The sequence below is a fragment of the Megalobrama amblycephala genome, linkage group LG7 (assembly GCF_018812025.1).
Source record: "Megalobrama amblycephala isolate DHTTF-2021 linkage group LG7, ASM1881202v1, whole genome shotgun sequence".
NCBI lineage: Eukaryota > Metazoa > Chordata > Actinopteri > Cypriniformes > Xenocyprididae > Megalobrama > Megalobrama amblycephala.
This window is the reverse complement of record NC_063050.1, coordinates 16,867,891-16,892,398: the sequence shown is the minus strand read 5'-3', so window position 1 is coordinate 16,892,398 and position 24,508 is coordinate 16,867,891. Positions and strand designations below refer to the sequence as shown.

The window sequence follows — 24,508 nt, the reverse complement described above, 5'->3', positions numbered from 1 at the left end:
GTGTGGTAGCTTAACTGTGTTTATGTTTGTATGAAACTGCATTAAAGACAATTGCTGAAAACATTTATAATAACATTTGAAAACAGTATTGTTCAGAAGTTACCTTCCCTCCCGATCCTGAACAAATCGCCTAAACATCAAATCTAGCTTGTTTAGGCGAGGTTGAACCGCTCTCGTCTTGGGAGCGGGTATCCACCTCCGCGCATTCTCCGGTGATTCATAATGACGCATCCGTGCCAAACGTGATTTCTTTAGAAATGCACTTTACCTAATTTTTTTTTCTTGTAACGCAAGTAATGTAATTTTATTGACATCAGTAACTGTAATCAAATTACATAAATTTAAAATGTAATGCGTTACACTACTGCGTTATCAGGAAAAGTAATTAGACTACAGCGTTACTATGTAACGCGTTATACCCAACTCTGGCTATTGCTAGCCTCTCTGAAATTGCCTACCCTACCTTTAAGAGTGTATGCATTTTCATGAATACATGCATGTGTTTGTGTTGTGGTTTGTGCATGTGCTCTGGTCAGCATCTCTTCTCCTCTGTTCTCTAAATCCTCCTCTGTGTTTTGCACAATGCCAGCACCAGTTGCCCTGCTGGGTCACAGACACATAAAATAAAAGGTTTTTACTCAGCGGATACGGGATAATGTGCTCAGAACAGAGAACACAGGAGAAGAGAACAGTGTGGTGAGTGAAGAGAAAAATCTATATTGATATAAGCTACACATTATAACTCATACACTATAACTGTCTGTGTGTGATACTTATTTTATATTTAATGTACATATGGCAACACAAGAATGTGCACAGTCCCAGGCCCTTATGTTGATATGTTGCAGACAGGGAAAAAGCTTAATGCTGGTTGCAAGTTTTGTTATAATCGGTTATATGGCTATGGCTAAACAGAATGTAGATCTCTAATAAAATGATAGAGGAAAATGGAAACAATGCCTTTTCCCCTTACAGATGAGCCGTTTACTGACTTGTTTTGAATCAAAGACCAGGACCTCAGTTCGTTTTGCTCTTGGTCTGACTGCATTTTTTTCTGTTTTAGGTCACTGGCTCCACCTTGAGGCGTCCTCTGTAACTGCAACAGAAAATGAGTATGGCATCCACTCTGAGTTTAAGGGAATTCGAGTGAGTTTGCGTGGATAGATAAAACATGTTTATTATAATAGATTCAGACAAGAATAAAAGAGCTCACCTCTCTTTTTACAGTTCTCAGAGACCAAAGTCAGATCTCAGCAGACATCACAAAGATGAAAATTACATAACAAATGCATGGCAGAGTATGGTCAGTGTGTCTCTCTCATTAGTGTGTGTGTGTGTGTGTGTGTGTGTGTGTGTGTGTGTGTGTAATCTGTATGTAGTCCTGCTATCATCAACTATTTGACATTGTCATTCTCAGGCCGCAGCGTTCCATCAGATATCAGAGAATGACGCTTCTGGAGATTCCAGGCATCCTCAGTCCTTCCTGGCTCAACAGAGAATGACTGCGGCACTCGGGAGGATCCGTCTCTGCAAGGACAAACCAAGCTGAGCAATGAACTTTGTTCCAAATCATAAGGCAAACATAGGGAATCGGCGAGACACATAGTCACTGGCTCCACCTGCTGGATACACGTTTGCGTGCACAGTTATGCTGATGCTGTATAAAAAGCCGACCACGTATATTTATGATGTATTTTGTCCCACCAGTTTTGATGTCAAAACATAAACAGAAATGTGCTCAAGGCCGTTAATGGCCTTCTGAACTCTTATTTTATATACATCGAGTAAATAAGTGAATTTCAGAATGCACTCTCTGATCCAACTAAGTATTGCCAGTATTGTTCTGTATTAGTGTATAAAGTGTGTATATATAGTGTATTGTGTTATTTATAGCCTATTAATTTATCAACATAATTCATCATCACCTTTCAGTCTTCTGCAAACATCCCGCACGTGTTTCATTTTCTTGTCATATATTCACAACAGTCTTTTAGCTTATTTCATTTTATAAATCAAGCCTATTTATTTAATTATTTGCTTTAGGCTATTTGAAGTGCAAAGACAACCAATAACTTTTTTAGAGTGTGTGTGTTTTAAATAAGCTATGTTTGTCTTTATTTAAAAGTAGCAGTTATTATAAGCCAAAAAAAAAAATTCAGTTATAATGAAATGTTTTGATTGGTCGGGGTAAAAAAAGGGGCACACTTCTATATTTCTGCTACCAAAAATTTCAATATTGCAGCGTTTTGAAGTCTGGTCGAAAGACTCGAAATGTTGCAATATAAGCCTATTAAAATTTTAAGGCTATAGCAGAAAGATAGTGCCGTGTTTTTTCTTCACTTTTTTATTTTTTCCAAATGGTTTTTGATCGAGCACCTACTGAATTATGTTTGGATGAGCGCGCATTAAATTTTGATGAAATGCTTTGACATTGTTTGTAATAAACATTATGTGATTTATCAAAATCAAATCTGCAAATAAATGGAAGTTCATGTTCAAATCTGAAATGATTTGAAAAAGATTTAGCTCAGGTGTGGCAGATCCTCTTCGAGACGCATATCATATAAAATAAGAAGTCACTTTGTTGCCCTGTTCCTGCTTGTTCCCTTGGGAAAGTTTATTCCCCCAACGGGATTATTGAAGGTCGTAAATATGATTCAGACTACACTTGTCATGCAGTAGGAAACACTTGGCACCTGAGCTCAAAATCTGACTGTTTGAACTTCAGGTGAGCAAAGCCTTCAGGACCCGTGAGAAAGAAACCTTTGCCATAAACACATAAGAGAGCGATTATTGTGCATAATCGTTTTTCATTGTGAAACCATTTATTAACCATTAATAATATTAATGTTCTTGTAGAAACATTTCCTATATTGGTATTGTAGAGTTTTTTCTTGTAAAACGAAAAAAAAAAAAAAAATGTTTTCGCTTAGATTAAAAACAAAGTGTAAAATAAGTGTAAAATGTGATGTCATGTTAAAGTAGATGCACCCCAAAATTAAAATTCATAATTTATTCACCCTCAAGCGTTTCCAAACCTGTAAGAATTTCTTTCTTCTGCTGAACACAAAAGAAGGTAATTTGAAGAATGTTGGTAACCAAACAGTTGATGGACTGGAAATCACAACTGTTTGGTGGACACCAACATTCTTCAAAATATCTTCTTTTGTGTTCAGCAGAAGAAATAAATTCATACAGGTTTAGAACAACTTGAGGGTGAATAAATGATGATAGAATTGTCATTTTTGGGTGAACTATCCCTGTAAAAAGTAAATGTAAAAAAGGCAGCACACAATAGCAGAGGCCCTCAGTTCCCACGGCGTGATATGAAGAGATGAAAGGTGCACTTGTCACTACCTCACGAGAACTCACCTGTCACTCACAGCCATTATCTGAGTCTTCCTGCGTCGTCGCATTGTTCAGACAGTACAATAGCCTAGCTATATTCACACTTATAATAAAGCAATGATGACCGGTCATGAAAGAACCCGTTGAGAGTATATAAACGGTCAGCTCTGGCTTCGTGTCCACAACGACAGCAAGGTGACCATACGGAACCTTGAACCGCGAGATTATTCAACAAGCGACAGTCTTCAGCGAGTTTGAGATCAACCTTGGACCAACTAGAGTACAATATTTTATAATTTAGCAAAAATGAACTTTCAAATCAGCCTTTTCATTCTGTTGTCAGTGGCCACTTTGGTTGGCGCGTTCCCTCGCAGCGCCTTTCACCGGGACTTCCACCGACACATCGCGAAAGATTTTGAATCCTCCGGGAATGGACCAGACGAACCTGTTCGGGGATCTGTCAGAGTTGTCAAACTAAGCCCTCATTTTCTGCGACGGGCCGCCGGTAGTCATGTGCCGTCCAAAAACTCACCAAGTCGAGGTGCGTTTCCCGCTTTCTTGGCCCTCGGACGTCCTGGTCCGTCAGCTCTGGCCCATAACAACCCCGCGGCCCTGCTCCCTCAGGTGAGCGCGAGCAGCAGCAGCGCGGACGCGAGGAGGAAACAGGGTCTCGAGATGTGGCAGAAAGTGATGCACAAGAGCGAGCGAAGCAAAGAGGCCGTGGCTCTACGCATCAACCCAAAAGACATGAGCAAACAGAGCTGTGCCGCGGTGCCCTTCACACAGGTGGCTATGTCATGTTTTCTGTTCGGGAAAATGTTTTTTTTTGTTTGTTTTGTTTTTGTTTTTTTGTAAACAATGTCATAAGTGATTTTACATGAAACGTGAAGTATAATACTCTATTAGGTGGTCACATGATTTTCTAGCCTATATTTTAAAACAAATTTTACCTTATATTATTCATAAATTGCTGCTCTACATATGGTATACAACACAGTAAAATTTAAATTTAATTGCTGCCTTCAAGACTTTAGTAAATAGTGTTAAAGTGACAACCAACAGTGATTATTTCATTGACTGACCATTTTGAATTATATTTCTGAAATTTTGATATCTCTGAAATATCATACACTTTAAAAATGCAGGGTTAAAAACAACCCAAGTTGCGTTAAAAATTGACAAACCCAGCAATTGGGTTGTTTTATCCCAGCTGTTGGGTTAAATGTTTGCCCAACGTGTATAGTTTAAAAATTACTGCATTGCTTAAAATGAACCCAAAGTATGTTGGAAATTAATATGTTTAATCAATGAACATTTATTAATAAGTTTCATAAATAATAATAATTAAATAAAAAACATGTATTAAATTAGCCTACTTATTAATAAATGTTCATCTTTTGATTATGTTGCCTCTAATAATTATGTGTCTGATTTTGGGTTCATTTTAAGTTAGCCGTAGCCTATAGTAATTTTTAAACCATAGTTGGGTTAAATAAAACTGCCCAGCAGGTTGGGCAAAAGTTTAACCTAACCGCTGGGTTTGTCCATTTTCAACCCAACTTGGGTTGTTTTTAACCCAGCATTTTCAGAAGGTAAAACAATTAGAATTATTGGTTAATAAATGATCGTTAAATGGATGGACACATCCATGAGATATTGTTAAAATATAATGAAAATACTTTTACATTGTGTGACCAAAGGGAAAATATCAAGAGAATTTATAAACACGCTAGGCTATATGAAGAAGAATAAACATTAAGATTGATCATGTTTTACAGTCTAATATTAAATGGAGTTTACAGGTTTAATTTCAGACCTAAAAGGCAATTTAGCGTGACATCACAATGCACTTGCGTTTTATAAGGAAAAGGAAAGAATGATTCTTTCATATGAGCGACATGACAGTGCGTAAATGATAATTATGACTTAATTATGATACAAATCATCTTCGTCATTTTATATTATTATTATCAATTTGGCTGAAACAGTTTACCTTAATTTAAATCAAGATCTCAATCATTTTCAATACCTTGATTTTTTGTCGTTTTAGCTTATTTAATGTCTTATTTTAAAACATTTTAAGTCATCTTGGGGCCCCCTTGAACCCCCTGTGTATTACATGTTTGTTTGTATTCTCTGTTCACAGCGCATAACGGAGGACGGCTGTGAGACGGTGACCGTTCACAATCATCTCTGCTACGGTCAGTGCAGCTCCATGTTCGTCCCCTCCAGTGGAGAGGCTCGCGCGCAAGGAGCGCACTGCACGCGCTGCGGACCCTCCAAATCGCGCACTGTGCTCGTTCCGCTGCGCTGCGGGACAGAGGTGCGCGAGAGGCGCGTCATGGTCGTTGAGGAGTGCAAATGCGAAACTAGCAGTGAAGAGGTCAAAGTTCAGAATACAGAAAGGGTTCATTTATAACTAACAAGTTTATTTTAAATATATATTCTAATATTTAAATTCACCAATGTGTGTGTGTGTGTGTGTGTGTGTGTGTGTGTGTGTTTATTAACGGCCACATAGCCTAAATGTGGAAGATTTGTGTTGTGTGTCTGATAAGTGTCCGAAATACGATTCGGGATGTGTTAAACACGAGTCCCCTTGAATACAGGGAAAACTTTTCTGTAAACCACCGTCTGATATTCAGCGGTATCTCTATGTTAACTGTAATGACGATGCTGATCATCAGTTTAATTTTATTCAAAGGATACATGAATTGTTTGGTTTTGTGTCATTTCATAATTTCACCAATAAGTGTCGCTGTTGCATGAAAATAATTTCAGCAATGCATTTTACTTTAGTTCACCCTATACATAAACAATAGTGTGAAATGGGGTATATTGGACCACTTATGACATTGAGAGGACTGTCAAAACTGGCACAGTTTACTTGACTTCTATAGCATGGTGGATAGCCTACATATTTGTTGTATTTTGTTGAGATGCATTTGACTCGCAATATCAGTTATTTAGTTCAGAAAATATAAAGGAAAAAAAACTATATGTGAAATCAATAAAACAACTGAAAGGAAACCCTTATCGGCCTGCATGTCTTTTTTTCTTTAAAATGTCTCCTATGCTGCAGCAAAAACATTCAACTAATGTACAAAGATTGTTCTCACAAAGACAAATTTCTAATAGATTAATAGCCTAATATCATGTGACACTGAAGACTGCATGGCTACTGAAAATTCGGCATATATATATATATATATATATATATATAGGCATTTATTTAATCAATAACACAGTAAAAACTAATATTTTGAAATATTACACTTTCTAATATATATATAAAAATGTTTTAATATATATATATATATATATATATATATATATACACAAATATTAGAAATTGTAATATTTCAAAATATTAGTTTTTACTGTGTTATTGATTAAATAAATGCAGATATGGTATAGGCTATAGAAAATATGGATTGATTTTCATTTTGCTTAAGTAAACAAAATGACCATATAAGCAAGAACCTAGTTTGCTGCATTAATTAGACTATCGTTTAACATCAAAATGCACTTTAAGTGTTGTTTTGCTGCCTAATCGCTCTTTTCAATACTGTGGGAATCCCCATCTCCCTATACGACAGCTGCACTTCAGTCCTGGACGTGTCAGAGAAAAATAAAAGTTGTATTCATCGATTTTCTGGCACCTGGCTGGAAAAAAGGTCGAGTTTACTCATCCTATACGAAAAATCGCCCGAGGGAGAACAAGGGGGGTGCTTCTTTACATCGCCTTGGCAGTCTGTCAAAACTGCTTCTTACTGCGATTTGCATTGCGCGCGCGATGCTTTTTGACTAGCCTCCTCCCCTCCACCAACTCCTCGCGTGTGTTGTGGATTTTACGCGCAGCTCTTTTCCACGTCTGTCTGTGCAGTGTTTAATGGGGGTAAATAAAGTAAATCAATAATTAATTTTAAACCAAAGTGGTTCCTCGCGCAACAGATGTGGAGCTTTTTATACAAGTCGCGAAACACTTCAGCTGCGTTGAGGGCGCCGTTGCCATGGCAGCACTGCACCGGGTGGGGGCTTTTTTCTTATTCGGGCTCGCGCTTCACTCGAGCCAAGAACCAGAGCTAAGGGAAATATAACCACCGTCAGTAAGCTCGTTAAATGTAGACAATGACAACAACGCGAGCTGCTAAGTATTTGTGTAAGGTTGAGGAAACAAAGAACGCCTGAGGAACGCGACATTAAAACTGCATTAGAGGAAAGTGGCCTGTGGTTAGTGCGATCGCGACTGCTTTTCGCGCGGGATCGGTTTACGGCAGCTAGGGAAATTTTGTTAGCGAAAACAAGCTTAAAGCTGATTATTTGTATGGATAATAGTAGCCCACGCAGTGAAAAAAATAGTTGCATATAACTTGTCACTCAGCCCATCTTATTATGTTTGTTAAGCCTGGTTTAATATGCAATCGCCCCACACATGCCCAGCACTGCATATCTCCTGAGAGTGGACCAGTTGGACCTTTGCATATTGAACCTTCTTAATAATGTGGCACTGATTGAGGCCTTTGAAATTAGGACATGGGTCTGAAGCTGGTCCATGGGTGGATGGTGGATTGGTTGGACCTGACAGCTCTAAGCACGGTGATAGGGGCCGCGTTCCTGCATGCCTCGGGGTCTTTAGTGTGAAATGCCAGGGTAAACTTAGAGATGGTACGATTGCAATCACATGGATGTGGCACGGGTGCCCAGGAGCAGCTGGGCAAGGTTGGCACATGATTGCCATTGGGAGTTTGTGCCGCAGGGCAACGCCAGCTTCCAGTGCTTCAGTTGTATCCTACAATTCTCCATTACAATTGAACATTGAGTTGCCTTCACTTCACGTCCAACCCGCAATATCTACAAAACCCAGAGCAGCTGTAGCTATATAAAAGCACACCGCCAACCGATAAGTGTCTTATTAAAAAGCAAAAAAAAAAAAAAAAAACATTTGAAAGTTATTACTTTTGAATACCTTTTTCTAGAAAATTCAGATCTGCTTTTTCACACTTTTATATTTTGTTTCTTTTTTATGTCTTTATTTTTGTATGTAGGCCTATTAAAAAGTCAAATTTCCAAACAAAGTGTTGTGATGCAAAGCACCTAGAGTTTTTGTAATGTTCATGGTACATTATAGCATATTTTTTATAGCAAACTACTACTGCTTTTAGAAGAAATTGAAAGAAAAATCACCCAAATAAGAACTGTGACAGCATGTTGTTCCAATGCCACATGTTAGTTTTTTTCAATGGAACAAAACAGGAAATTTGTTTTTTATGCATCTTGTCAAGCCCCAAAAATACATAAAACACTATAAAAGTATCATAAAGATATATGACTTGAACCATATTAAAAGTTTTCTGAAGCCAATATACTCAAGATTGCAAGACCAAGCATTCTATGTGGCAAGTACTTAAAAGAAAATGAAATATACATAAGAGTCAAGTTCATTTAGTAATATAAAAATGACATACAAAGCCTGATTTTAAATTAAAATGAATGCGTAAAAAGGACATAATTGAAGTTTATGTTCATTCACAGAATACTGTTGCTGTAACTTTAATCTCTTTGCACTCTCATGTAGATGCATAAATGCATGTGCTTTTCGGTCCCAGTCTTTGACCTGTGGGATGTGCAAACATATTAATTAGACATTATAGATTAAAGCCTGTGAGATGCAGGTGATGTCACATAACAACTCTAATTGCATTAATTAGGGTAATTAAGGCGAGACATTTGGCGAAAGCATCTTGTGCAGCCCTGCCTGATGTCATATTTTCCTGTCGTGCCATGTTTCAGAGCTCAGCGTCCATGTGTGCCGGTGTCTGCTGGCATCAGGATAACTGTGTTCATTTACCCTGAGAGAACAGGAGACATAAGCTCTGTTCCAGCGCCTAGTGAGCTGCCTACGTAGACTGCGTTTTAAGGCGTCATATGTGGGCTCCCGACACGAAAACCACTCCAAAGGGTAGGTAGTGTAAAAAGTCACCATGAATCAAAATGGACAGTTGTTTTTAAACAGAATATTGCAGTATTTATTTTAAATGATTTATTCGTGCACATCATGTAAATGCATGTGCCCTCTTAATCTTTAATCACAATAACTTAAATAACAGAATCATCTCTTCTCTTCTCTGATGATGTGTTTACTGGCGTGAGGGCAACCTGTCACTCACATGAGATTGACCAATAGCACACCACAACCATCCAGTCAATTCCCAATGGACAAGATCAAGTCCCGTCCTACATTTGTTCTTGTTTGCGAAGGCCTTTCACTCAGATATACATCACAATAGGTATGAAAACAGTATCGTAACTTCAGTTTCATGCCGATTTCAAATATGTATTCTTTAAAGATGCATTAAGGGCCATCCCATAATGCATTGCGATGAGCACAGAGGAGGAAAAAAACATTTGCCTGAGTGTGTATATTTACATATTGCACATGTAAAACTCTATTAAAATCAGTTGTTATAAAATGTAGGCAGTAAACGGCAAGGCAGTTTACTAGGTTTTGGAACAGAGGCATATAAATGGACAGTAAAACATTTTGACTCTAGTCTTTGGTAGAGAAAATCTAGAGAAAGAAGACACAAAGTGGAGAAATGATGAATGTCTTCCAGGAATGCATGCCAGGTTTTAATGGGGAGAAGCTCATTATTTGTCTTTTCCTCAGCTTTCGACACATGGCTTTTGAGTGCACAAGGGGAAAGAGGAAGAGGAAATGGAATTCTCTTTAAGAATTCATCACTCTCAGAGATGCAGGAAGTGCCCACGGGAGCCATTTTGTTTCTCAAATTGTGCTGAGCGGAGTGCAGCGAAGAGAGAAAATCTGGGCACAGATGAGCGTGCATTCTGAATGTCACTCCGACTCCAGAGAGTCTCTAATTGATTTGGGACTTTGATTCTTCGCTTATTCCGGGATCACAACGCTCACAGAGCGGTAGTGAGAGACACACCCGCAAGCTTTTAAATGTCTTCTGTTAAACATGACACAGATGCTGTGCAAAACTTTTTGAGAAGGGCTGTGAGAATGTTGCAGTGTTTGAAATGGTGTACTAACATGCTACTGACTAAAAATAAAGGTTCTTTATTGGCATTGATGGTTCTGTGAAGAACCTTTAACATCCATGGAACCCTTCCATTCCACAAAAGATTCTTAATAGTGGAAAAGCATTCTTTAGATTATTCTTCACTCTAAGAAAAAAAAATGGTTCTTTGAAGAACTGTTCACTGAAAGGTTCTTTGGGGAACCAAATGGTTCTTCTATGGCATTGCCGTGAAAACACCCTTTGGAACCTTCATTTTTAAGAATGAATATATGCACACCGCAAGGAAAAAAATCCATAGAAAAATGGATAACATTTTGGCAGAAAATGACCAGTACCTTTTCCATTAAGTTTACAGACATGTCCTTCAACCAAGAAAACACAACACAATGCAAATCATAATTCAAAACATGAGTAGAACACCTGTGAAAATACATAAAATTCTTCATATTAACATGGTACACTGGGCTGTATTTCTACAGACTTTACATTTCCAGCTTTGCCATTATAGTAAGCAGTATACAGTATAGTATATACATTATTCACGATGTAAACTAGCATTCCATTCCGAACATAATGGCTGCATCCAGAATAATACACTTCCCAACTACATAGTAGGCGAAAAACAATATGTGACAAAAGTATGTCCAAATTCGTAGGCAAAAAGTGACCTACTACTTCCAGTGAGATTCTGAAGTGTGCATACAATGGACACTTTACTATCCCACGAGGCCACGGGAGAGGATTTGAGAATGGCAGTGAAGCGACATAACTGATGTTGGTAGGTCACATGATAATGACAACATGGCGAGTGTTGTATGTCTGTCATACTACACGCATTCATACTATATAGAACATATTTTTTAGTGGCCGTGAAGTAATTACTTATTCAAAATAAGTAGCCTACCTACTCAAGAGAGTATGTGATTTCAGACGCAGCCAATATGTCATTTAAAATCAAAAGAAAAGTCACTCTGAGTGATGAAGTGAAGAACTGGATGTTGATTTGCTACTAGATAGAAAGAAAATAAGAGGTCTAAATGTTTGAAATGAAATGTTTGAGAGATTCTGGCCTGGGCTATTTCTGGATTTCATCCGCCCGCTGTGCCTAACTCTGCTGGCCAGGCTAGAGTAATCGCGCCACCAGCCTTGCACTGTCTGCATGAAGATAAATGAGACAATTAGAGCTTCTCTGTTATCAATTACACATCCAGGACGGCTGTTTTACATCAAACACTGCAACTGCGATTCATTGCGAATCCAGATTCTTTTGTTCAGACTCCCATCGGGCACCAATCTAAACTGAGAATGCCAGTTTTAGGTAAATTGTTTTTTTGGACATTGTTATTCTTTTTTCATGGCCAATTTCAAATGCTTTGGGATTTTTCTGTATGCGTTTTTGTGCTTTTGCTACTGTGATTGCCTAGAATTCAAACTCCCACACACACATGCACACAGAGAGCGTATATACGGAAGTGGGAGAGGGGTCTCGGGCTAGAATTTAGGGGGTGCAGGTGGCGCTAAGCCGGTATGGGCTCTGCCCGCTGTCCCTGCATGATGCCAGCGTACTTGCACACATACACACACATACACAGATGATGCCAATACCATCTGTCATCGGTGAGAACATCTGCAGCTCAAGGTGCCCTTGTCACCCATAGTTAAAGTAACGAGAGGGAGAGAGAAAATACAACTACAGATCTTATTAGGATCAACCAAAATGCAACTCAGCTGAAATAAACCTGCATCATGTTTTGGGAATTTTCATTTTAATTTTTTAATTTTTTTGTTTAGTGCAGTCATCAAGCTCAACCCTGTTACAAATGTTATTGTAGAAACATGACCAAACAAATATTTTATTTTATTAATAAACCAAACAAACCAAAATGTTGTCCCATAGGAAGCTTCAGATCGATTTTTTTTTTTTTTTTTTTAATTTGCATTCAGGAATGTCCCTATTTTTCTTACAGGCCTGAAGACATAGAAAATATATGCTAATACGAAATAAAATTGCACATAACCTTACCCGATTCACTATTGATTTCTAATTTAGAGCTGTCGGGATGGATTTCCCGGGAAACTTCATACTTCCGTAATTCGTCCGTGCGAATTGTGTGAAGAAGGTGTGGTAATTGCTTGAATAGATATTTTTTAGGATATCTGTATTTTTTTTCTTTTATTATAAGGTCACTTATAACCATGTATACCAGTAAGCCTCAAACCATTAGATTAATCGCGCGCAGAACTCATGTAATTACCAAAACTATGTTCCCCGTAACTTGTAGTTTTATGCTTCAACCGCCAGAGGGTTGAAACAGCGTAGCTTTAAGCAATTAATATCTATAAATTAAATAAATACATTTTTTAAAATTAAGATTCATGAATTACAAAATTTTTAAAAAATGTAGTTTAATATATAGCCTAGCTCACTTCTGGGGACAATTTATCTAATCAAAACATTCAAAACAAATCAAAACATTGACACATAGGCCTACTTTTTCATTAATTGTTTTTGAAGGTTCTTCTAGATTATTTGTTCTGTTCCTTTTTTTATTTGTTTCTTTAGAAACACAGATGGTTTCTTCTTCATCTCTCTATCTCACACTGCCTCCCACCATCCGACAGGTGCAGACACACACACACACACACACACACACACACACACACACACACACACACACACACACACACATTATCAATGACATACATCTCCTGAGAATGACAGTAGTCAGGGGCATTAAAACTCTGCCAGGCTGAGTTTGGCTCTGTAGGGTAAGTCTTTTGATAGAAACACCTGCAAGATGGCTGGGTTTATCTGTCTTTAACGCCTCCCCTGTCTTTGGCACGGACTCTATAACACTTCGGAGACAAGAAAAACAGAAGAGAGGGGGCTTTTATTCTGCTTAAGGTTAAGTGATCACTAGAACCGTGTGTGTGTGACGGGGAGGTTTAAGCCTGAATACATCTACTATCATATGTGCACCTCCTGATTAAGTGTTTACACTAGTGTTTTTTTAATATGTGTATATATGAAAGTCTGTGTGAGGCAGATGGCATGGCTGGGTAACTATGCCAGTTTCTGAAATATATTCAGTGTTGTGCTCCATCTGTGACCCTGCATGCCAAAACCTGGCCTGACCCTAAATCTACCTAGGTATGCCAATTTTATGTCCCAGAGGTTAAATGTATATATATATATATATATATATATATATATATATATATAATATATATATATATATTTTTTAATGAATCCCTTCATAAACTTTTTATTCTATAGGTTATTATTATTTTGTTATCTATTATAAAATACAATGCATTAGGCTATACATGTTGATATTAATAAAGAGTATACATACAAATCATTTCAGTATTTATTTGTTTATAGCCTATTTTTAAATGATTTACTTCAGTTTTCAAATGATTGTCCATCAGTTTTGTCTTAATTTCCACCACAAGGAACAATCTTTCCTTATTTAAGTTTTTTAAATAATATTTTTATTTTGTTGGTGTACCTGGTTATCAAGGAAAAAACACTGCTGTGAATTGAAAGATAGGTTATGTGTGAAGAAAACAAAGACAGATAAGGTATATACAAAATATTTTATTGTTCATGATTTCCACTTAAACTGTAATTGTGCTAAAATATGAAAACAGTGTGAAAATATTATTTAAATTGTGTGTCCACAGGGTAAAAATAGTCATATAAAAAGTAAATATATTAAACAAATCAGCACATAATAACATTTCGACTTTCTGAAATGGAAAACATTTAATTTCCGCCTTACACATGATATAGAAAAATAAAATATGTGACTTATTTTTATTTTGACTTTTTATTTTTATTTGACTAATTTTTTTATAGATTTATTTTATAAGTGTTTTTGTCTCAATTGTTTTTGAAAAGTATCACGTGACTGCGTTTGCTGCATCTTTCCCGCCCTGAAACATGCGGCGGCGTCGCAGGTCAACAGGTGCTCCGGTTCGTCGGTAAGTGTTGAACTTTATTAGTCCAAGTAGTGCTCCGTTATCTGCATGGAGTTCCCCACAGTAAATCCTATCAGAGATCTGTGCAGAGGTCGGCCTCATGTCTGCCCTTTGTCGCTTTAATTCTGCCGCTGTTGAGAAAGCTAATATGTGAGATCTGCCACGATTAGATTAGCTGTGAGGAGTAAATGAACCGTTGGTTTCAGTCAGGCACCCTGACGACATTTTTAATTGATCAAAACGTAGTGTGTACTGTCTGGAAGAAGTTTAAAAAAAAATAATTCGACCTAGTTTTTAATTATCCACATCCTTTAATTAAAGTTTTGTAAAAAACAAACAAACATTATTATAAATGCACCGAGTGTTGTATTAAATCCTCAAATACACTAGAGGGCGCCAGAGGCTATTTTGAAAGTTAGCTTCACTTCCTACAGATAACTACTAATTTAGATCTACAAAACAAGCAGAAACGTCACCACGTCTCAATTTATGATACTCTGACAAGTGCTTATTTTGTGTGAACGGATTATGACTATACTTGTGAGGCACAGTTTTTATATATATATATATATATATATATATATATATATATATATATATATATATACATATAATATATTTCACTATTTGAATCTCTCATAAATCTGCCAAATCGTGTTTTGCTTTAAATCTACAGATGTCAGCAGGTTTGTGTGAAGGGTTGGGTTTAGGGATGGGCTTTAGCAGATGGAATCACCATCCACTCTATAAAATTTGCATCTATGAAATGTCGTCATTAATATAGTGAAACATCCGTGTGAACGTTTAAATGAGACTGTAAGTTTGGAGAGACCCAGTACTGCATAAAAAGAACCCATTTAAACTATCTTTTCCATTTAAATTTTGTTGTTAAGACACTGTAGATATTAATAAGGATTTAAACTTTTGTTGTATTTGAAATACAAAATTGTTTCTCTTTTGCAGAAAAGTGTAATAATATTCGATAAATAATTAAAAAAACAATGTTTATGTTAAGCATGTTGACAGAACATGAGCAGTATATTTTAGGAGAAAATGTTTATTAAAGTAGGAGAAATCTTGATATGACCCTGTAAAAGTTAAACAAGCATACATTTGATGTTTTAAAGTGCTGTTGTGTGTGTGTGTGTGTGTGTGTGTGTGTGTGTGTGTGTGTGTGTGTGTGTGGTAGCTGTTATAATGCAGCGTAGTATTTTTCAACATTCTGGGCATCTAGAGTGCCTGAGACTTAAAGGAACCTGGCATTCGTTTTTACAACACACACACACACACACACACACACACACACACACACACACACACACACACACACAATAGTTTGCTTTATAAGGTGCCCACCGATACCATGGCAACCCCCATGTTCTCAGCGAGAAAGGATACCGTATGCCAAATAAATGCCATGGTAACTTAAAAAAGAACAACATGTTGCCCAGCAACCTTTGAAAGTTATTAAGGGAAATAAGTGGGTACAGAGAAATTGATAGGGTGTTAAAAAGAGACGGGGGAGGGGGAAGAGAAACAAACAGAGAAAGAAATCTGACATTTTAGTGTATCCTTTTTTTGAGGGGCCAAATTGAAATCAGGCCATGATTAAATGTGTGTGTGGACACAATTACTCATTTGTGTTAATCAGGAAAGTTATTGTATATGGATATACATTTTGTTTGAGTTTCCTAGCCGAGGCTCTCGGAGGTCTCATTTCAGCATATTTTGCTAAAATGTATGTATGCATGTAAAATCTGGGTTTTTGAAGCTTTTTTTGAATGCACATGACCCCCTTGTAACACAGCTATATAGAGATTAATTTATACTCTGCATATTTATTTAAAGGTGCCCTAGAACTTTTTTTTAAAAGATGTAATATAAGTCTAAGGTGTCCCCTGAATGTGTCTGTGAATTTTCAGCTCAAAATACCCCATAGATTTTTTTTAAATTAATTTTTTTAACTGCCTATTTTGGGGCATAATTAGAAACGAGCCGATTTCAGGTTGCGGCCCCTTTAAATCGCGTTCTCCGCCCCCTCCCGAGCTCTCGACTCTATCACAGCATAAACAAAGTTTACACAGCTAATATAACCCTCAAAATGGATCTTTACAAAGTGTTCGTCATGCATACTGCATGCATGCGTCGGATTATGTGAGTATTGTTTTTATTTGGGTGTTTACATTTGATATTGAATGAGTTTGATAGTGCTCCGTGGCTAACGGCTAACATTACACACTTTTGGAGAGATTTATAAAGAATGAAGTTGTTTATGAATTATACTGACTGCAAGTGTTTAAAAATGAAAATAACGACGGCTCTTGTCTCCGTGAATACAGTAAGAAACGATGGTAACTTTAACCACATTTAACAGAACATTAGCAACATGCTAACCAAACATTTAGAAAGACAATTCACAAATATAACTAAAAATATCATGTTATCATGGATCATGTCAGTTATTATTGCTCCATCTGCCATTTTTCGCTGTTTTCCTTGCTTGCTTACCTAGTCTGATTATTCAGCAGTGCACATCCAGACGTCCTGCCCTTGTGTAATGCCTCAATCATGGGCTGGCATATGCAAATATTGGGGGCGTACACCCCGACTGTTACGTAACAGTCGGTGTTATGTTGAGATTCGCCTGTTTTCCGGTCTTTTAAACAAATGAGATTTATATAAAAAGGAGGAAACAATGGAGTTTGAAACTCACTGTATGTCATTTCCATGTACTGAACTCTTGTTATTTAACTATGCCAATATAAATTCAATTTTTAATTCTAGGGCACCTTTATTTAAAAATATTATAAAGTGAACTTGTTGTTTACAAAATTCATTTATTGGCTTTTAGTTGTCATTATAAGAAATTCAAGACATTATTAAAGAAGTTAATATTAAGAAAATATTAACTTTGCATTCATTAACAATGGCATTTTTTTCTGCACATTACATGTGCAGTGGTTCCCTCTCCCCGTTTATTCACAAAAACATCAATATAGATTTAAACCTTCAGTGTTCTGTTTTGCAAACATGCCTTGCAGACATTCTTTACAACTTAAAAGTACTTACTCTGCTCAGTTATACAGTAACTTAAAAAAATAAGCATAAGTCAACCTGCAATACCAAACAAGACAACAGGGAGATGCCAAAGGACTACATATAGCTACTATACGGATCCATTCGGAATTATTAAGCACACCAAAATACTCAGCGATCTGAAGGCAGGTCGATGTCATCAGTGAGCAGTTCCACTGTCAGAACAAGCAATCGTGTCTATGTTTGGAGCATCTGATGCCCATGTGTACATAAATAAACACCACTGATCACAAACTCCTCCAAAACACGCTTCCTCAGCGAGCATCCATTATTAAAACACTCATAGCCGTACATTAATTTTGACAACTACATGTATTTATTGAACTGTGTTCATGTTGAAATACGATGTTATAGCGATTGCATACACAGTTTGCTTGTGCATCAATAGTAACGGACTCGCGCATGCCTAATGTATGACTCCTGTATGTCACTGTAATCGTCTTTATCTTCATTACAGTCGTCATCCATCAAATCATTTTTAGCGACACTGGTTTTCTTTATCCAACTGAGAGATGTAGTTTGCTTATCCTATGTTCATGAAGCGGTTGGGTGTTTTGAGCCGCCATTCAGTCTAGGGGTCGACCGATATGTGTTTTTTTTAGGGCCGATACCGATTATCACAGATCAAGTAGACCAATAACCGATATGTTGAACCAATATATGTCTGGTGAAAAAATGAGAACTGTTAATAATTATAGTAATATTAATAATAATAACAGTCTGATATAAAATAACTCTACATAGCCTTAACTGTATAAATTAATGTATAACTGTATAGATTAATCCTTATTAAAGATTTTCTTTTGTTGTTTGATTGTGACAGTTAATAGTAGACAGTAGCAGGCTTAAAGGCTGCTGTCTCTTTAAGACATAAAGGAATATACTGTTACACATGCTGTTCACATTCACTGAAGACAGCCAACTGTGCCAGTACAGGCATTTTAACATAACTGTGTGTGTAACTGAACATTTATGTGTAATACTTCAGTGTAGTGGATTGTGATTTATTGCAACGTCTGCTGCTGCTTTAAGGCAGGAACACACCAAGCCGACGGTTGGCCGTCGGGTGGTTTTTGTTCGTCGGCCAACTAAGTTTTCTCAGTGTGTTCTGCACCGTTGCCTGAAGTTGGTCCTCGTAGGCTTTTTTTTAGCTGATTCGACATGTTGAATCGCCGTCAAAGCTCGTCGGGCCATCTGATAATTCTGATTGGCTGTTCAGCTACTGCCACCTGCCGGTACGGAAAGGCATTTCATCTCACGCAGGCACAGAACTGACGTGCTATTTGGCCGTCGGCTGTCGAGCGTTGGTTTTGTGTGTCAGGCCAACTTTGGACCCAGACGCTACCGACGTGCCAACCCCGCAGTCTGCTTTCGTCACCACTAGTTCGTCGGCGTCTGCTTGGTGTATTCCTGCCTTTACATTTGAGAGACAACTGATGTGTGATCACTGAAGCAGCTCCAGTTAGCTAGTGCTGGCCTTTTGGTGTGAGTGCAAAACTTTCCGTGCCTTCAGCCTTCCGTGCTGATTGGCCGGACTCGCGACTCCTAACAAATCAGATGTGTGGTATGTGGAGCTTGCTCTAGGCCACAGAGTGGTGCGTTCGGACAGAGGTGGCTGCATCAGAGCCAAATAGCGCATTTCAAAATTAAATTATTTTATCGACAAATCGGTTTTGAAAATGACCGATACCGATAACTAGAAAAATGCTTAATATCGGCACCGATAATCGGTCGACCCCTAATTCAGTCTGTATTTCACACAGCGCGATGAGAAATGGCTTAGGGCAGGGGTGTCCAAACTACAGCCCGCGAATGAATTTTAAGCGGCCCACAGCTTGTCTGTTAAAATATATTATGTGGCCCGCCATGCATAATTTACAGATCGTGCAGTTTCACAATGTCAACACAAGGCAGTACTAGATTTTAGGCAAGGGAAACATTAACGCACCAAAAGCGGAACTAAACAGCGCTACTTGTGCGCACTGCGCGACTCACGAGCTCACAAATGTGTTTATTTGTCGAGTGTCTCGAGACCACTAAACAGCCAACGAGAAGTGTTCAAGTTCGGCGTAGAGGTCTCAGGTACAAGCTGCAAATCTCTCTGTGACTTAATTCAGTTTAAAGACAGTTGAAACAGCATGGACTATATCAACAACACTAATGTGCAAATCAGGAGAAACATTGATCCGATCCAGTTAGAATACTTTTAAACCAACAATTCAACAACATTTATCATGGATTTACTGTGGTAACACTAACTGTAACCATGGTATATTGTCAGAAATGTAGGTTAATATCTTATTTTGTTTAATTTTTAGACTTGTAGACTTGTATTAAGTGCCAATAAGGCCATATTACAGACTATTTCTGTCATAAACTTGCAGTTTTGTGCATTCGCATTTATATTAAATGTGTTTATGGACTAAATACCTTAAAGCCTTTCTAGATATAGAAACAATATTTTTACTTTTTACCATGTAGTGAAGTGCCATGTGTGGTTTTACCTGCGGTGATCTACTTAGAGTACTTTTAATTTAAATAAGAATAGAGTTCTAACTCAGTAATAATATTTAAATTTCACCCTTTAAAAACGAGGTTAAGTTTTATAGATAAAGTTTGTGTATTAAATTTGCATCTGTGACCTATCTCAAACTACTCTGTCAGCTCAAGCTTTTGTCAAATCTGTTATGTTTTCAAGAAACAAAACATGTAGGCCTAAATAAAAAAAAAAAAAAAAAAAAATATATATATATATATATATATATATATATATATATATATATATATATATATATATATATATATATATATATATATATATATATATATATCGTGGCCCCCCTGAAGGGCCTCTAGAGGGCCGCGGGCCACAGGTTGAAAACCACTGCATTAGACAATCATTTTCAGTTCTAAAGAAATAATTTTTTTCATTCCAAAACAGTTTGCAGAAAAGACTCAGAAAGATGAATTTAAACTATTTATAAACATACCTTACTGTTCACAAGTTTAGGGTGAGTAAGATTTTTATTTCGAAAGAAATTAATTATTTTATGTAGCAATGATTTATTAAATTGATTAATAATATTTATAATGTTACAAAAGATTTCTATTTCAGATACATTTTTATTAATCAAAGAATCCTGTAAAAAAACTATCACTGCTTGAACAAAAATAAGATGCAGCACAATGTTTTTAACACTGATAATAATCAGAAATGTTTCTTGAGCAGCAAATCATCATATTGAATGATTTCTGAAGGATCATGTGACACTGAAGACTGGAGTAATGATGCTGAAAATTTAAGCTTTGATCACAGGAATAAATTACATATTACAATATATTCAAATAGAAATTGTAATAATATTTCATAATATTACTGTTTTTACTGTATTTTTGATCAAATATATGGTGAGCGACTATCCTTGGTGAGTGAAATCACGGTCATTACTCTGTTTGTTAAATCTGGTGTGTGTGTGTTTACATTTATGTGCTTGGCAGACACTTTCTTACCAAAGCTCCGGTGAAGAAAGTGCATTTGTTGTGGTGTGATGATTGCTCGAGCTGATCGCTGGGGGAGCAATTTGAGCAGTAAGACAAAACCACGGCATGCTAATAAGAATGTAATTCCAACAAGACTGTAGCGCGGCACAATAAAGGAACTGTAATGTTTTGTTGGCAGGATTAGACCGTGTGCATTTTGAAAACTATATATTTGTCTCTCTGTCTCTCTCTTTCTCTGTGTGTGTGCCTGTGGTTGTAGCTTTCCATATAGCCTGGAGTGATATGGGCCTGGTGCCCGATCTCAGCTTTCTCAGTGTGTGTGTGTGTGTCCGTTGAGGCGCGGGCAGATTAGACCAGGAATTGCTGCCACAAAAGCGCCCTGTCTAGTGCTCTTTAATTCCTCTAAATTAGCACCTCGCGCCAGGCACTTTACACACTCGCGCACACACACACTGAGGCAGTGCCATGCTTTTAACTGCCTTGATAATCACAGCGTCAACTAATAGTCTTGCTCTCACACTTTTCTTGCTCACACACACAGACAGACCCTCTCACACGTTTCCACCAACTCTTGGCGTCAGAGGAGTTTTTCTCCTCCTGTGAGACGCTGCTCTCAGTTAGCAGCTAATGTGAAGCTGATAGCGCCGGACGCTCTAATGCCCTTTAATTCACTTACCAGCGCTGAACTAACACAATACCTCTGCAGCTACAATCAACAAAAGTCCCATATCCCTTTAACCCACACGTTGTGTGATGATGTGTCGATAAAATGTAATCTGTCCTGCAGCTGAAAGGCGTCCTTATGCAGGTGGGTTGTGAATCAGTGCAGAGGCCGGTTTGGTGAATTACGTTGTTTGTACTAAAACTTCCAGACCAAAGAGGGCGCTAGTTTCTGCTCATCCCCCTTCTGTCTGTCTGTCTGTCTGTCTGGCGTTTATTCTGTCTGTCCATGCATCTGCCTCTCTGTGCATCATTGTATTTGTCTATCATTTGTTCATTCTGTCTGTCAATCTGTCTGTTATCTGTCTGTCTGTTAGATTATCTATCTATCTATCTATCTATCTATCTATCTATCTATCTATCTATCTATCTATCTATCTATCTATCTATCTATCTATCTATCGTTCTATCGTTCTATCTATCTATCTATCTATCTATGATATATCAGATTCTGAATATCAACCAGGGTTTTTGCAGGGATGTAGATCAGTTGTTCAAGATGAATGTCGAGGTGAATGACTGTGAACATAAATGTCTCCAATCTTAAATTGTTTTGAAGAATAAACAAGACAACATCATCTTGTAGATAAATGCACGCAGATATTTAAAGTTGCCGTCAGGCTCTTTGTCTCTTTGACTTTACACTGACACCTGTTGCCTCTTTGGTCTCAACTTTCATGTGTTGTTGGAGGTAGATGCAGGTGCGTAACATGTCCTTCACTGCTTCAGACTGTCTGCAGTGTGTGGTGTTATATTTTGTTGTATGTATTTATACAGTTCCTATAGCTCTGCGGGTGGAGCACGGCTCTTCCAAAGTTATGGGTTGGATTCTCAGAAAACAAAACATGATAACATGCATACCTTGAATGCATTGCAACTCGCTTTGGATGGTAGGACCTGTCAAGTGAATAAATGTACATTTCTGCCTGTTTGCTTTGCTGCTCAAATATTCTTTAATCTTCAGCTTCGAAAAAAACACCATATTGTCTGAAGTAAAAACTATTGTTGCTATTATCAGTAGTAACTGTTTAATTGCAAGATGTTGGTCATGTGACTTCAACATGGTGACCCCATGTACATTTATGCATTTAGCAGATGCTTCTATGCAAAGCGACATACATTGCATTTAAATCATATTTGTCAAAACTATAATTATAATTTAATGAAGGATAAGACAATAAATGTGCATTTCACTTGTTCGTAAGTAATATTCTTTTGTGTGTGTGTGTGTGTGTGTGTGTGTGTGTGAGAAGCAGGCTGCATGTAGAGATCTATTCACTAATCCCCACTGTCCTCTGCATCTGCACACACACACACACACACACACACACACACACACACACACACACACACACACACACACACACACACACACACACACACACAGTGTGCTATCTGGGGCAGCAGAAGGTCTGGGCATGAGTTTTGCACTGTTGGCATCACAGCCTGGGCACTGGCACTCATGAGACTGAGAGAAAGCTGGGTGTGGTGTGTGTGTGTGTCTCAGTATACTAATGAAATTAAGCGAAGTGGCAAGGAAAGAAATAAGATATATACTACAGATAGCATATACTAAAGCACAGTTCATCATAATGCAAGTGACGGGAACAAGATTTAGTCAGAAAAAGGTGGAGTAATTGACTGGTTGGTTGAGGGACAGTAATAAAACAACACAATAGTTTCTGTCACAGTTCGACTGATATTTGTAATCTCTCCCTATCTGAGAGGGCAGATGCCCAGGTCATCCGGCAACAGCTGGCTCTCCATGTGCTGTGACCAAGTGTTGGAGGGTCCGTGTGTGTGTGTGTGTGTGTGGTTTCAGCAAGTCATCATAAATATTCATTGTCTCATTGAAATTTTATTGCCAAATGATTCTCACTAATGCCAAAGAATTAACTCTTCATTCTTTTTGTCCTCATGATCTCCTCTGTAGCTCTTTTTAAATTTCTGTTATAACAAAGCTTTTTATGCGTGACTATAAAATATAACTATATATATATATATATATATATGCTGAATGTTCAAATTAATTGCATATATCAGAATTTTTGAGAAAAGCATGCAGAATTACGATAACTTAAGAGTTAAAAATACAAAAAGGGCAACAAAAATTAAAATGGAAAATAAAAAAGGAAAATGAAAGTCAAAATATTTTTTTCATATCATGAGGTTTTTTAGATGTCGTTTTATGGTAGACTAATTTATGTTTTTTAATGCATATTTTATATGGTTAAATGTATGAATTTAATGTGTTATACAGCACCTTGATATCTTATATTGTTTTTTTATTGTCATTATCCTAGATTATAAATTACAGCCTTTTTATGACCTTAAATAGAAAGTTGATTCAGTACTGCTACCACAGTTTTAGTCCAGAAGAAATTATCAATTCTCAATGTTCTTTCTTAATGGTACGTGATGTTTCAGACATCTTGGAAGATTTATTTTCCTTTGACTCTTGCTGTCAGGAATTCATGAGGTAGAACTCAACTAAAATGGCATACAGGTTGATGTAACAACAGCAGATCAATACAGGTATGGCTCCTTCAGAAATTCTGATTGATATGAATCACTTACTTAATCAGGGCCAGATGGAGAACTGAAAAGAAAACAGCTGAAGCTCACGAAGCCGAGATGAGAAATGGAGTAAGAAGACAACAGAATCTAAAACTGTAAAAGACAGATGGGGAGAAGATGGGGAGAGAGAGAACAGAAAGGCAAATCAAAATGAAAGATGTACAGGCCAGGAATTTTAAGGGAAGAAGAGAGACAGGTAGAATAAGAGGGGAAAAGGGAAAAACAGGCAGTGAAAA

The 24,508-nt window shown here is 37.3% G+C and overlaps 1 protein-coding gene and 1 long non-coding RNA gene across 3 annotated transcripts in view; one reads left to right on the top strand and one right to left on the bottom strand.

The window, feature by feature from the left end:
* Positions 1 to 463: 463 nt before the first annotated feature.
* The window catches only part of LOC125271884, a 32,767-nt gene continuing 8,722 nt past the window's right edge, over positions 464 to 24,508 (bottom strand). The window contains exons 1-3 of one of the 2 annotated variants that reach the window (XR_007185735.1): positions 3,373 to 3,499; positions 993 to 1,527; positions 464 to 603 (exon numbers count right to left, since the gene is read on the bottom strand). This is a non-coding gene — a long non-coding RNA (uncharacterized LOC125271884). Of the gene's footprint in view, positions 604 to 992; positions 1,528 to 3,372; positions 3,500 to 24,508 lie in introns of those variants that run through there. The other variant, XR_007185734.1, reaches the window with a different exon arrangement.
* dand5 (DAN domain family, member 5) lies at positions 3,650 to 6,547 on the top strand. The gene is made up of 2 exons (XM_048196188.1): positions 3,650 to 4,134; positions 5,495 to 6,547. The coding sequence occupies exons 1-2, from the start codon at positions 3,655 to 3,657 to the stop codon at positions 5,765 to 5,767; spliced, it is 753 nt and encodes a 250-aa protein (XP_048052145.1). The 5' UTR covers positions 3,650 to 3,654; the 3' UTR covers positions 5,768 to 6,547.